Genomic DNA, 15,878 nt, shown 5'->3' with positions numbered 1-15,878 from the left:
AACCTCTCCTATGAAATGCACCGAATACTTATCTTTCAGGATGATTCGGCCTGTCTCTCTTCTCAGCGCAGAGAGTTTTCACAGGCCTGTGCAATGCTGTTCAAGAAACAGGTCAAATTCTCCCTCCAGCATCCAGCCAAGCTTAAAAGATGGCCCGCAGGCCAGAAGAAAAAATTTTGAAACCACAGAAGCCCTACAGTTTGCAAATACACATCCACAGTGTCTGTATAGTTTTCCTAATTGGAGGTATTTGATTGGCACCAAAAGCAACATGGCGGCATAACTTAGCTCGTTATAATTTTTTCTTTATAGTCTGTATATCTCACGCTGTCTGTGGCAGTCAGTGTGCTCTAAAACTGCTTGAGCAGATTAGTCGATGCCGGTATGGTCTCCGAAGAGCTACCATCTTGTCCGTTATTGTTTAGTGTTCGAATTTCCCCGTTTTGAAGAGACTGTAATGGTGCTGAGGAAAGTATGCAAAGGGTTGAGCAGTGTACTTCCTCACGTATGATCTATGAACCCTGGTTCCTAATCATCATTTACATTGCCTGTGAGGATGCTTCTCTAAAGTTTTCCTGTGCGCCCTTCGGCACCGCCCCTGAGCAGGGCGAGTTGTTTAGATTCAAGAAGCAGAGCTGTCACAGAGTGCGGACTTTTGAGTGGGCCAAAGTATCATCTTAAATGGAGGGGGGAGCGTGGCACCCGACACTGGATTATACATGAGCCTAGTGCCTTCGGTTATGAAGGGAGAGAAATGTTTTTGAGGAAGGGATGTGAAAAGGGAAGGCTAGGAGGGGATTCGGTTTATGCTGTATTTTGGTATGATGGACTGGGAGGTTATGGTAGACATAGGATGCGAAGAAGAAGTCCTTAAAGGGCTACAGACGATGGCTATTATTACTTGCAGTCAGACATGTTTGTACTTTTTTCCCATTGTTAATCCAGAGAGGTGGGGTCAGGCTGGGGACCCCACGCTCAGTTAAGATCGAGTTTTTTTTCACACTAGGTAGCTGGGTTTCATTCCAAAGAGATGGGTAGGATTATATCTTGGTACATTAACAGCTTAGGCTCCCTTATAAAGCGGAAAAAAGTACTGCAAAATTTTAAAAGGTGCCACGCATCTATAGCATGCATACAGGAAACATTTGAATGAACGGGAAAGTAAAAAACTAAAAAAGGGAATGGGTTAATACCTGTATTTTCTCAGCAGCAAATGGGGAAAAAAAAAGCAGGGGTTGCTATTCTTATTGGGAATGTGGCTAATTTGCTGCACGACCCGGAAGGACGCTATGTCATCCTTATTGGAAATTGGAATGGGAGAGACGTTACCATATGCAATTTACATGCCCCTAACTTACTCTCACCAATTTTTTGTACATGTTAGTCACCTGCTGCTTTTATACATGAGAGATTTATTATTTCAAGCAGGGGATTTTGTTATCATGATCCCTCCACTGATAAAACTCCTCCAGCAGGCTGCGAGGTAGCACTCAAGATAGAGGGGTGGGTTATATGTGTCGTCAACTGGGGTTGTTAGATATTTGGTGAACTTTGCACCTGGTGGAGAAAGATTGTACACGTGGCAAACGCTAACCTATCGTTTTCACACATATTTATATTTTGGTATCTCCCGAAGGGTTTTCTCTGGTATCTCGGGCAGAAATAGGGTCATTGGTAATATCTGACCACATCTTTTCCTTTCCCACAGGGGGGGTGGAAGACAAAATTTGGATCTTTCCCTGTTATTTAAAAGATGATATCCAATTCCAAAAATATCTACAGGAAAAATGGGAAGCTTTCGTTTCACATAACCATCAGCACAGAGCCACCCCACAACCTTTTTGGGAAACGAGCAAGGTAGTTCTCAGGGGAGAGGTCATAGCCTATTTGATTAGTAGAAACAGACGTCTGAATAAGGATCCATTACACCTTGAAACCCAGTTAAAATTGGCAAAGCAGGCGCTCCTTGAGAATCCCACTAAAGATCATAAGTTAGCTTTTCAATCCATTTTAGATAGACTCAATGTCCTCCTTCAGTCTAAGGCCCAAAAATCCGTGCAAGTTGTTGAACACAATTTCTTCCGATTTGAGAACAAGGCGGGGAAACACTTAGCGAATATGGTCCGAGTATCATGTCATAAGACATGATACTCGGACCATGTCCGAGTATCATGTCTTATGACATGAAAACTTCACAAGGAAACATGAAAACTTCACAAGGAAACAGTTTCTACAAAACACGATATTGGGGAGGTTTTCAGTTATTTTATGAGACACTTTATAGGGCTGATCCTCCAGAAGGAAGTCCAGTAGAGGAAGGGATTTTTTTTTTGCCAACTTCCCTCAGCCACGTCTCGTGGATGCACAGGTTGACTACTTGAACAAGCCTATACAAAACGTTTAAGGTCCTTTACGTTATAAATTCCAGTAAAGAGGGGACATCTCCAGGCCCCGATGGGTTTTCTTATGATTTTTACAATATTCTAACGTCCCAACTGCTTGAACCCCTGACTGCATTCTATAGTAATGCCTTAACTATATGCTTTTATTGTTCTCTAATTCATTTTACTTTCTATCATTTTGTTTAAATTATGTATGTTAATATTGTAAACTGCTTAGATCTATATTTGCATAGGTGGTATAGAAAAAAAACCAAAAAACTTTTAAATAAATAAATGCCGTTTTTTCCTAAAAAAATTTTTTAACAGAGCCCACATCATTGTTCATGAAACACCTGGGAAGGACCCACTATTGCCATCGTCTTATGGTCTAATCTCCCTCCTAAATTGCGATTTAAAAATGTTAGCGACGGTATTAGCCGAGAGAATGAGTATGGTTCTCCCTAGCCTAATCTCCAAATCTCAGGTGAGCATGGCAGATGTTCACATCATTAAATTACTTACGGCTATGACCATTTGCTAAAGTCAGGTAAGCCTGGCTCTGGCCACTGATTTTGACTCAGAAAAGGCATTTGATCGGGTTTCCTGGCCATATTCTTCTCTCAGTTCCAGAGAGCTATGGGTTTTGTGGAGACATACTTACATATATCTCCCTTTTATACCGTGATCCCGTCTCTACCACTATAACCAATGGATGCAAATCAGCTCATATTAAGCTGCAGCGAAGGGTTAGGCAAACTGCCCACTCTCTCCACTGCTTTATATATTATCCATTGATCCTTTACTAAGGAAAACTGACATGGATCCAAGTATTTCGGGTTTTGGTTATTTATTTATTTAGTAATTTTTATATACCGACATTAGAAAGGCACATCATGTCGGTTCACATATTAACCAAAGTGAGGAAAATACATTATAACAGGGTAAAGGGAAGATGACTGAAGAGAATAACTAAAGCAGAGGCAAGAAAATATAGGAATGTAAACATCGGTTAAATAGATTCAACAACAAATAAAGAGCAACTATATATATATATATATATATATATATATATATAAATAACTATATCTAGAGGGATAAAATGAGTTCAAACGGCAAATGGTAAGTTACATAATCCAAAGGGGGGGGCAGGGTCCTGTAGACATGGCCTTCAAAGTGGCAGCATTCGCAGACGACATGTTAATTTTTCTCACACAACCACAGGAGTCCTTAGGGGCATTGCTTGACCTCCAATCACAATTTGGGTTTTTTTTATGCTGGCTTAAAGATCAATCAGGAAAAAATCAGAGGCCATAGACGTTAGTGGCAATGTAAAGGCGAGGTGGGAAGGTATCTTTCTATTAAAATGCATCATTGAGGAAATGCGGTACTTGGGTATTAAAATTCCACTTGATCTCAGTACTCTGCATTCAGTGAATATTCAACCCCTGTTATTAAGTATGACCAAGGCCCTGGAACAATGGAAATTGTTGCCTTTATCACTAAGGGGGAAAATACAACTTCTTAAAATGATGATTCTTCCTCGGTGGCTTTACGTCCTTCAAATGACACCACTCTGGTTCACTAAACGTGATCATAAAGCCATAGAAAAAAGTCTATATATTCATTTGGAATGGGAAAAGGGCACAGATATCCATGAGGGTGCTTACAAGACCTCTGGAAGGTGGGTTGGGCTGTCCAAGTTTGTGGCTCTATAATCTGGCTCGTATGTTGTGCTACATTAGGGATTGGCTTTATGGGACTTCCTTTTCGACTCCAGTGGAATATTTACTTGGCTGGTAGGGAGTGCCCTGGTTGAACTGCCTACTCCAAATTGATTTCAAATTTCTTCCCAGCGTGTTAAAAATACACTTACTAGTTAATTCCTGTAGGGCAGCCTGGCTGCAGTTTGGTAGGCTAATACAACATCCTACTCGACTCTTGTCAATTTTAACTATTACAGACAATGGTATATTCTCCCCAGGGAATAGGAGAGTCCATCTTCTTTAGATGGAGAGAGAAATGGCTTATCACAATTTCCCAAATGTTCAGTTAGTTTTCAGGAATTACAAGCACAGTTTTCCATTCCCAGTACAGATTTTTATGCATTTCTGAAATTGCATCACTTTATTAAGGAACACTACAACTGTTTTCAGGACTCCTCTCCTTCCAAATTTTTGATAGATATTGTGAGGTGGGCCGGGAAATGTGGACCTTCGGTTGCTCAGTTCTTGTGTGCACTCCCTCCCACTGATGAGCTTCGAGTGCTACCTAGCAAACGGCAGAACTGGCTGGCATTCTGACTTTCTTTTTCCAGAGTTTAAAGAATTTACTGAGCTTACAGAAAATGTGTTGCTGAGAGAAACACAATAAAGTTTTGTGACAATTTTTCTATTCTACCACAGCATTCAGGGCTCACCTGTGCAATTCAGAGACAAGTGTGAACAGGATCTGGGCACGTTTTACCATTGGTTCTGGACCTGCCCCATCATACAAAGCTTTTGGGGCAAGTACAAAAGTGGTGTATTGAAATACTAGGGTCTGATATTCCGGATGACCCCAATGTATGGCTGTTTGGTTGTTTTACCTGGGTATGCCCTCCAGGTGCAATGGGAGACTTATGTTTCATAAGGAAAGTTGGGTTGATTGGGAAGAAAGTGATCTTAATGAGATGGGTGGGGGATTCTAATCCCCAAATAGATCTTTGGTTTCATAAAATGCTGAAACTGCTCACCTGTATCTTTCGGCCCATTCTCATTCTCCAAAAAGATTCACTGAATTGTTAACTATTTGGTCAAAATGTATTGGATATCTTTCTCCAGCCACGCAGGCTACTTTCTCTGGTATGTAAGGGGGTAGAGGGCATTATGGGAGCCTCCTTGATTCTTGTATTCTGTCCTATATTGAATTATTTGGATGTAACATCCATGTGTATAAAAGATTGCAATTGTATTGGCTTTGATCTGAACATCTTTTGGCTATTTGTTTTTTGAGCTATGGACAACAGCCTTAATGTTGGTATTGTTATTGCTTCTTTTTAATTTAATAAATATGATAGAAAAAAACAAAAACTGCATAAGTCCCTTCTTCAGATCAGAGACATTTACATCTAAAGATGGGTCCTATACTGTCTGAATAACTCGCGTACAGTATTTTTGGATAATACTTGCATTGCTCCAATAAAAGCTATCAGCCTGCCAAGAATACAGTTCACCCAAAGAGACAAACCTGCCACATCAAAACACTAAGTTACAAGACTCAAACAGCAACAACCCTATCCAGGACTGCAAATATTATATCAGGCCCTAGAAGTCCAATACACTTCCTATTGAAACAAAACAAGACAGACTTCTATAGACCTTTATACAAACTATACACTGGCAGAATCCCTCACCTGGATCAGACATACAGAGTACAGACAGACCCTTACCAAAGGCAAAATAACAGACCAACAAACCACAAAATAAAGAAATATAAAACATCATAAAAGTAAAGCCATACAAATAAAAAGGTTTTAAACACAAATGATGAATAGAACATCTAATAATTAAACCCTAATAAAAAGGTTTATAAAATTTTCCAAAATACCAATATTAAATTTCAAAACAGCAGACATATCAAATAACATTCAATAATGAAACTAATATGGATTTTAAAAATCTCCCACTTTCCATACCTGGGATCTTTCGATTTCCAGCCACTCTGAGACTGTTGTGGATTACAGGAGAGGGAACTATACAAACTTCATCCTCACACACACACACACACACACACACACACAGCTTTCACTCGGTCACACACACATACTCTCCTCCACACACCCACACATTGGCAGTCATATATACACACACAGTCTCTCACTGCCCTACCCAGGTAGTCACCCACCATCACCCACAGTCACACCCCCACAACCAGTCTCTCCCCAAGCCACACACACACACATCCTCTCACCCCACAACCCCCACCCCCCCACATAGCCTCTCTCACACACACACACCCACACAATCTCTCAACCATCCACAAACACACATCAAGGCTCTCACCTGCCTACCCAGGTAGTCATACACACACACACACACACAGTCCCACAGAGACCCACCTCCACATACAGGCTCTCACCCAGCCACACACACACAGAGCCTCTCAACCCCCCCCCCCCCCCCCAATAGTCATCCACACATACCCCCACACAGGCTCTCTCCCCATCCACATACAGGGAGTCACCCACAGGCAGTCACCATGGGCCTCTTCACCTGGCAGCGGGATGGGGTCTGCTGGCGGCCACTGTATCCTCGCTCTCTCTTCAGCAGCTGTGGGACAGGCTCTGCAGTGGACTGCCAAGTTGTAGGGTGGGCAGCAGCAGGAATTGCGTTTATCCAAACGTCATCTCCTGCTGCCATGAGGCTTGTCTCATGGCAACAGCTGTGAGATCGGCCCCACGATAGCAGGAAATAACGTTTGGATAAATGCCACTCCTGCCTGTTGGGGAGATGCGATGCCACTAATCAGATCTAACAGGGGTTTTCTTATCCCTGCTCAATCTGATGTATAAAAACATTCCACCCCACAGCGACGTCTGAACTGAGGATACACTGAATCCCTTGAAGGCCTTGACTGCAAGCCACTGCTGCTGTGCTTCCAGGGGAGCCAGGGAGAATAGTGAATGTGAGTGATCATGTGTGAAAGAGAAAGCATGTGTGTGTGATTGAGCATGTAAATGAGAGCAAGTGTGAGAGAGGGAATGTGCAAATGAGCATGTGTGAGAGGGAGAGTGTGTGTTTGAGAGAGAGAGAGAGGAGAAAATTTGTGGACAACCACCCCTTCCCACCCTACTAAATCTTGACAATTCACAGAGCATCTCGATATCAAAAGTTCCCAGGTAGAGAGACCACGTGACCTGATGAGTGGGTAGGCAGCACGCTCACCGCGCTCCCGGCTCCCCCGTCCAAAATAGCCTTTAAACCGGCGCTTTCTCCGTGCATCGTGGCGGTTCCAGCGGACGTACATCCATATCAAACCACCCTCGATTCTTTCTTCAACAGTGGTGACTCCGGGATGGCGTCCAAGCCGCAACGCCGAGAAAAAATCACGAGTCGGCAGGCTGATGGCAAAATGGCCGCCGGACCTCCGAGCCCCGGCGCCCCGACGGAACCTACGGACCTTGTGGGAGAGGTTACAAAAGCGGTGGTACATGCCTTGGAACCTCGATTCACGGAGCTGGCTCAAAAAATTAACTCCGGTAATGAAACTTTACAGGAAATAAGAACTCAAGTGGCTGACACGCAGCAGCGCATAGCTGATGTAGAAACGGAAACTCAAACCCTCCTGCAAAAACAAGAAAAGCTTCAAAAACAGGTACACTCCCTAGAAGATAAAGTGGAGGACTTAGAAAATAGGTCCAGACGAAATAATTTAAGATTTGTTGGATTTCCCGAGGTGGTGCCTGATAGAGAGCTGACGAAAGTTTTGGAAACCTGGTTGCTCACTGAATTGGGCCTAACGGAGCTCCTGGGCAGCGTTCATGTGGAAAGAGCGCACAGAATGGGGATCAAAAAACCAGACGCCATGAGGCCTAGGGTGGTGATTGCACGTTTTTTAAATTTTTGTCATAAGACTGCGATCCTACAAGCCTTTAGGCGCACTGCCACACTAACATATGAAGGTTGCAAAATCATGATCTTCCAAGATTATTCTGCGGCTGTATCTGCCAAACGCCGAGAATATTCCCCATTGTGTGCCGAGTTGGTGAACAGAAAAATCAGGTTTATGCTCCAATACCCGGCCAGACTTCGGTTGGAACATAATGGGACTTGGCAGAGTTTTGATTCAGTAGATGCTGCCAAAAATTATCTGGCGAGTGACACCACTCCTCCATAAAGCTGGAATAGACATTGGAACTATAAGCACTACCAGTTTCATTTCCAGTAATTCTTCTCTCCGAACAATGTTTGTAATAGAGAACTCCAGCTCTGTTTGTTTTTGGTACGGTTTTGGGCTCGGTGAATTACTTTATATATGATGGTTGACGGGGGAGCCGGTATGGCACAATTGTGGTCTTCGTCCTTCGTTTTACGAGGGAGATAGGGGATATTATCTCTATACGGTTGGGTACAGGGGGGGAGGGGGGGAGGGGGTATTGGGGGAGCGCTCTTTTATGTTATGCACTAGTACTACATGTTTTGTGGATGTATGGGAACATGTTATATAGACCAGGTTGGTACCAGACCATGAGCTTATGGACCCGGGTAGCAGCACCTCTAGGCTGGGAGGGGTGCGCTTCACGGGCTCTGTTTTATGGCCTAAGGACTCCCTACATGGTCAGCTCAGAGGGGAACTATGGCTGAAAAGCTTCGTTGTGTCTCTTGGAATGTGGCAGGCCTGAATTCGCCCGTTAAGAGGGCTAAAGTTTTACAAGCCCTGAGGCGGCACAAGGCGAAGATAGCCTTTCTGCAGGAGACACACCTGACCGCTTTAGAAAGCCAGAAACTGTCCCGGGACTGGGTGGGTAAGGTATTTTATTCTCCTGCGCTGAACAAAAAAGGAGGAGTAGCCATTTTAGTGGGGAAGAGTGTGGTGTTTGAGGAGACTCAAGTACTGGCGGATGGGGAGGGGCGTTCTGTGCTCACCATAGGGAAACTATTTGGTGAAGAAGTCACGCTGGGTAGTATTTATGCGCCAAACGTATACCAGCACAGTTTCTTCACAAGTTTAACTCAACTCATTACTCAACATAGCAGGGGGCTGGTCTTATTGGCTGGTGACTTTAATCAAGTGGCAGACCCGACTATAGACCGATCCACTCAATCCTCTCACTCTAGGCATACCACTCGAAAAGGGATTCCATTTCTATGTAATCAATTACACCTAGTAGACCCTTGGCGAATATTGCACCCAGAAGAGAGAGACTATACGCACATTGCTCGAGCACATGACTCAATGTCCCGCCTAGATTATATATTCACTACGCCACACGGCTTTAACAAAATAGCTAATGCAGAAATTGGGCCTGCAGAGTGTTCTGATCACGCTTTAATATGGATAGAGGCATATATTGGGGGCCCAAAAACTTCTAAGGCGCGATGGCGCTTTCCTGATCATCTCTCTGAGGATAAAGATTTCAAAATATATCTTAAAGAGAAGTGGGATAACTACATGTACCATAATTCCCAACATCAAAATAATCCAACTTTATTATGGGAAGCGGGGAAAGCTACTATGAGAGGAGAGGTGATTGCCTATGTTATCCGACAACGAAAAGCCGCTAGCAAACAATTAATTGATTTAAGTCACGCTGTTCACCAGGCGAAAAAGGTCATGATAGCCCATCCTACTCCCCAAGCCAAACAGAATTACAGGGACCTAGCGACCACCTTAAATTGTTATATCCATCAGAGAACACAGCATGACATTCTTTTCCACGCCCATAGATTATATAGGTTTGGCAATAAGATGGGTAAGTTATTGGCCAACCAAGTGAGAGCACATAGAGGAACAGCTTTTATAGCAGCTCTTAAAGATCCGCTAGGTGCCAGACACACGTCAGGCCCTAAAATCTGTGCATTATTCAGGGAATTTTATGAAACTCTGTATGCAGAGGAACCAAGACCCCAAGCGAAGCAAATTGAGGACAATTTTTTTAGCTCTATGTCCTTGCCTACTCTTTCTCCGAATCAATTGGATTTCCTGAACGCCCCATTTACAGAAAGAGAAATTTGGGACGAAATAAAGGCCAGCCAATCTCACAAAGCCCCTGGCCCGGATGGTCTTAATGCGGATTATTATAAATTATTGAAAACTGATATTGCGGGGCCCCTTCAACTTTATTTTTCTTCGGTAGCACATACAGGGTTCACTACGGAAGCTACTATGGCCTATATCACAGTACTTCCAAAAAGTGGTAAAGACCCATTGAGCCCAGCTTCGTACCGCCCAATCTCACTCTTAAACTATGATGTTAAACTATTTGCTAGGATCCTTGCCACCAGGATGAGTGCCATTTTACCCCTTCTCATCTCATCTAGTCAAGTGGGTTTTGTCAAAGGCCGGAAGGCTAGTAAACATATTTTAAGTCTGTGGGCTGCTATGACTTATTGCACGACACATGCGCTCCCAGCCTTGGCAGTAGGATTCGATGCTGAGAAAGCTTTCGACCGGGTAAACTGGGAGTACATGTTTTCTGTTTTACAAAGATTTGGTTTTCAAGGGTCGATTGTCCAAAACATATCCAAACTTTACCAGCAGCCACACTCCATCATTGTGGCTAACGGTTTACTTTCTGCCCCTTTCGAGTTAAGTAGAGGAGTTAGACAGGGATGCCCGCTCTCCCCCTTATTATACATACTCACATTAGATCCCCTTCTCAGGGCTATCAATTCAGATCCGGTGGTAGAGGGTTTAAAAATAGGAAGAATCTGTTTTAAAGTAGCGGCATTTGCTGATGACGTGCTCATATTTGTTACTAATCCCTTATCCTCATTGCCCAGGGTACTGGAGTTGCAAACTCTCTTTGGTCAGTTTTCTGGTTTAAAAATAAACGTAGACAAATCTGAGGCTATTGATGTTACTAATCAGGTGCGCAGTTGCTGGCAGGGGACCTTTCCGTTGCGGTGGGTAACAGTCACGATGAAGTATTTGGGAATTCACATTCCGATTGATATTAATAATCTTTATGATGCCAATGTCCCACCTTTACTTGCCAAAACAAAGAAGAAGCTTAACGATTGGATGGACCTGCCGCTTTCGCTTTCTGGGAGGATACAACTTTTCAAAATGATTGAATTTCCAAAATGGTTATATATATTACATATGTTGCCCTTATGGATAAAACGTCAACACATCACGGACTTACATCAGGCACTTCGCCGATTTCTGTGGAAAGGGAAAAAGGCCAGACAGTCTGTCGCAGCTCATGCGTCCCTTGTCGGAGGGAGGTTTGATGTGCCCCAATATACATTTATACAATGTTGCTATGCTATCATGTCATCTTCAGGACTGGGTTGCCGCCACGGAAATTTTGATTCCAGGACCCCTCCTTCAGGCCTGGTGTAAACCTTTTGATCTGTGCAATATACTGGTGGCGCCACAATCTGTGCTACCGGCGCATATTAAAGTTTTTCCCTACTTTACAGCTTGTCGAATGGCATGGAAAAGGCTATGCACACAACTTCATACTACCTGGGGGACCTTCACCTTTGCGACCATTGTGGGCTTGCCGGCGTTCTCCCCAAGCTGGGAGGTTTCCGCTTTTGTGCAATGGGCAATGGCTGGCCTGAACCGCGTGCATCAATTATGGGATCCGGTGAACAATCATCTCCACTCCTTCGAGGATTTACAATCTCGCTTTCAGCTACCCTCAGCCACATTTTTCGCCTACTTACAAATTCGACACTTTCTGCAGACAAGAAGTCGGACATGTCCTACTATTATTTTCTACGAGCCATTGGATCAATTCCTCGCATCTACATCGCCCACCAGGAAATGCTCTACTATGGTAAAAAAACTTAACCTCTTGACCATCTCGGATAAGGCTACCAAATTGGCAGAGATGTGGACTCAAGACTTACATAGCCCGGTCTCTCCCTCTCATATCACTCATGGGTTCAAAAGCATAACCAAATGTGTTGAAAATGTACAGCTTAAGGAAACCCAGTTTAAACTATTACATAGACTCTACATTCCACCTATTCTTGCTTATAAATGGAGGCTGACTCCATCAGCCGCTTGCATTAAATGTGGCTCGGAACATGCAACTTTGATTCATAATGTTTGGGACTGTGCGGTAATTCAGAGGTTCTGGGCCAAGCTCCTTCATTATTTGAGTGGCCTTTTGGCTTTACCATTGCCTATGAACCCACAGCTATGCTTACTACATCTCATCAAACACCAGCTGGCCGGTCCGCCGAAGTCTTCGACATGCCAATTCCTCTGCAAAGCCTTCTTGTTAGCCACACAGACAATCCTCACTCAGTGGTTGGCGAGGGAACCTCCCTCTCTGATACAGTGGAGGTTAAGGCTGCACAGACTTGCTATCTTCGAGCATATGTCAGCAAAGTCTTCGCCATCCCCACGTCGTTATGACCTTTACTTGGAAATATGGAACCCGTATCTCTTATCCTTGAACCCTAGAGCTCGCAGTAAAATACTGGCCTCCGCAGTTTGACTTTGCAGGTGCTCTCCATGTCTCCATGCCACACTGCAGTTTCTTTATCCCTCATCGCCTAATTTTGGACTCTTCAAAGTCGATTTCACTCATTCGCTCTCCATATATCTGACTAACACAGCTCTCATCCGAAGACCACATGGACTGGTTGCCAACATGGAGACTTGAGGTAGTCTTTAGTTCTGCGGTACAGAATCACTTTGACCACTGTGATCCATGGACTAATGGACTTTGACTTTTCCAGGTCAAATGTTTAATTACTATTAAGATATGCAGGAATCTCCTCGGTTTATCCACGAAGTCACTATTTGAAGTTTGTGCTACTATTTTGTGCGGGTCGTGCTCTTATTATTATCACTCTTATTATTATTTATTGATCTGCTAACTTAACTAGCGCTCGGGGTGAGGGGGGGGACGGGAGGGAAGCAAGGGGGGGGGGAAATTTGAACACCTGCTTTACTGATGATTGGTGATTTGTTTCATGTTATTGAAAATGTTATAAATAAAGGTTTCAAAAAAAAAAAAAAAAAGTTCCCAGGTATGGAAAGCAGAAGACTATTTTAGTCTTTATTAGTTTTAATTATTGAGCATTATTTGATGCATCTGCTGTTCCGAAATATTTTATTGATTTTTGAAATTGTTTTTTAAATGTTTGAGGATTTTATTACTGGATGTTATTCTATTTGTCAGCTGTTTTGAAATATTTCTTTTAATTTGTACAGTTTATTATTGATGATTTATATTGCTTGATGTTTTATGATAAAAAAAATTAATGTTTCTGTTTTTCCATTGATGCACTGCATACAGAGTTTGGCTTGTTGCAGTTTCCAGTTCAGTTTGTCTGCATGTTTTTATTTATACTTTATGGTCTCTTTACTTTGTTTTTGGTGAAGGTCTGTCTGTGTTTTGCCTGTGTGACTAAGGTGAGATATTCTGTTAACATGTAGTTTCTATGCAAGGATCATAGTAGATTGACTTCTATTTTCCTAATAGGGGTGTATTGATGTTTTAGGACCTGGTATAATATTTGTGGTGTTGCCTTTTCATAGGCTGTTGCTGTTTCAGTGACGACAGTTAGGGCCATTTTGGCATGGAAGGTTTACTATACTGTAACAGTAATTCAGTTTACTCATGGCTTTCTGAGGGCCAAACCCTCATCCAACACGTTATACCACACTATACTATATAGGTTCAAGGTGTCTTTTTTGCAGGGTTTTCCTGTTGGCATGACAGCAGTGCATGTAAATATAATATACATGTTATTTTACATGATATTTTTATCTCAGAAGATGGTACTTTGAATGTCTTTTTTCATATAAAATCTATTATAAAAGCAACTTTTTTTTTTTTAATGGTGTGGGGGAGGCTCAGCTCAAAACTAAGATTTGCCTAGGGCGATTAATACCCTTGCACCCACCCTGTTTTCTAAAGGAATAAGAAAAATTGTTTTAACTTATACAGTACTGTTAGTGCTTACAGCACTGTACAGAATAAAACATTGTTCTGAAGTGTTTTGGACAACTCTAACCAGGTAATCTTCCAAAACAGCTGAAGAGAAAAGAATATTGTCTCAAATTCTTTTTTGTTTAATGGCTGTTGAATTTAAACCTCCTAAAGATCATCAGTATAAAAATGTTCTCCTCTTATTTAACATGGGTTGAGCCAGAAACCATCAACAAATTGTCTTCTTCAAGAACCAGAGGATTCATTGTCCAGCAGTTCTATTTTAGGAAAGGCAGATTAACGCAAAAAAAATGAATTTAGAAACTAGATCATGTAGTGAATTAAGCTTTTTCTGCCTTGTGGGCTGAAGGGAGGGGGGAGAACAGTATCCTACTTGCAACCTAATATCACAGTGATACAGCCATCAGGATACAAGAGGTCAGACAGGGTCAACTGAGAATGTACAAGAGATATACAGTCGGTGCCATGCTAATGGATGCACAGATTTATGACCGTGTATTTTTACAGTTACCCATCACTAATAGGGTCACCTGAAGATAGCTTCAGGTCATTTACGACAGGCTGAGCCAGTCCTGATTTTACCAACAGCGCATCCAAGGACTTACAGTTCTGCTTCTTAATGGAGGAGGACGGACGGAGGTTGTGGTGGTGGGGGGTATCAGATTTACCAGTCAAACATGAAACTTATTTCTGTTTTTTTGAGCGTGGGTTAGTGATCTTACTTGGAAACGTATTTATCTTTTCCACAAGGGACCAGAGATGTCTGGGGGAAGTAATCCATTTTCAGGCTCTTCTTTCATGGGTGGTGGTGATCTGGAGGGAAACAGAAGATTTAGATTTTAGATTTTTTTTTTTCTATTCTGCTTTTTGCACTTTTTTTCAGCACTTCAAAGCGGATTTCATTCAGGTACTGTAGGAAGGAAGTAAGGTTGTGCCAAACACAGGGCTTTGGATAGGAAGTCGCACTCACGGACAAACAAAAACCAAAGAGAAAATTTAGGAGATGATTTTAAAAGGAGTTACTTGTGTAAATCTAACAGGCTATCATAAGCAATTCTAAAAAGCCACTTATATATGTAAAGTGCACTTACATGTGAATATCTTCTGGACAATTCAATGGCATATATTGTAGCAATTTTTAAAAGCCCACTTACACAGCTAAAGTGCATTTATAATGTGTAAAACCCAATTTTAAACGTGTAAATGCTTTAAAAAAAAAAAAAATCAGGCTCTTAATGTTTTGTCTCTGCTTTCCGAGCAATCCGTTAATGGTAGACCAGAAGGTGAACTCAGTCCACTTGGCCTCAGAGGAGAACCTTCAGGACTTCTCACAGCCACATTCACTCATTCAAGGCATGCTCTATACCAGGGATGGCCAACTCCAGTCCTCGAGGGCCGCAAACAGGCCAGGTTTTCAGGATATCCACAATGAGCACGCATGAGAGAGATTTGCATCCAATGGAGGCAGTGCATGCAGATCTTTCTCGTGCACATTCATTGTGGATATCCTGAAAACCTGGCCTGTTTGCGGCCCTCGAGGACTGGAGTTCGCCATCCCTGCTCTATACCAAGCATGATCTCTAGACTAATGATATAGTTCTTCCTCTAACTCCTGCAGAAATCTTGCAAGAACTGAGTAGCTCAGTCCCTGGCCTCTTCTCCCCATCAAATACACTTCTCTCCACCAGGACTAGTTGCTCTGCCAACTCTTGTCCTAGGGTTCAGCCCTACATACTTGCCCAACAGCAGAATTCATTAGAACAAGGCCACAGAGCCTGGCATGTCCCAGACTTTCCTTGCTGTGCTAAAATGCTCCACCCCCTGGACATACAGCACGAGCTTTTTTGTTATTTTGGCCAGGGTAGGATAAAATGGAA

General features: G+C 42.7%; 1 protein-coding gene across 2 annotated transcripts in view; it reads right to left on the bottom strand.

Annotated features, from left to right (window-relative positions):
• The window catches only part of RASSF2 (Ras association domain family member 2), an 89,980-nt gene that overhangs the window by 53,822 nt on the left and 20,280 nt on the right, over positions 1–15,878 (bottom strand). For both annotated transcript variants that reach the window (XM_029604060.1, XM_029604059.1), the window contains exon 2: positions 14,724–14,814. In XM_029604060.1, coding sequence (XP_029459920.1) covers positions 14,724–14,782 — 59 coding nt within the window. In that variant the 5' untranslated portion in view covers positions 14,783–14,814. The remainder of the gene's footprint in view (positions 1–14,723; positions 14,815–15,878) is intronic.

Source organism: Rhinatrema bivittatum, chromosome 5 (genome assembly GCF_901001135.1).
Source record: "Rhinatrema bivittatum chromosome 5, aRhiBiv1.1, whole genome shotgun sequence".
Lineage (NCBI taxonomy): Eukaryota > Metazoa > Chordata > Amphibia > Gymnophiona > Rhinatrematidae > Rhinatrema > Rhinatrema bivittatum.
Note: the sequence above shows the minus strand (reverse complement) of the source record. Positions and strands in the feature narration are given on the sequence as shown.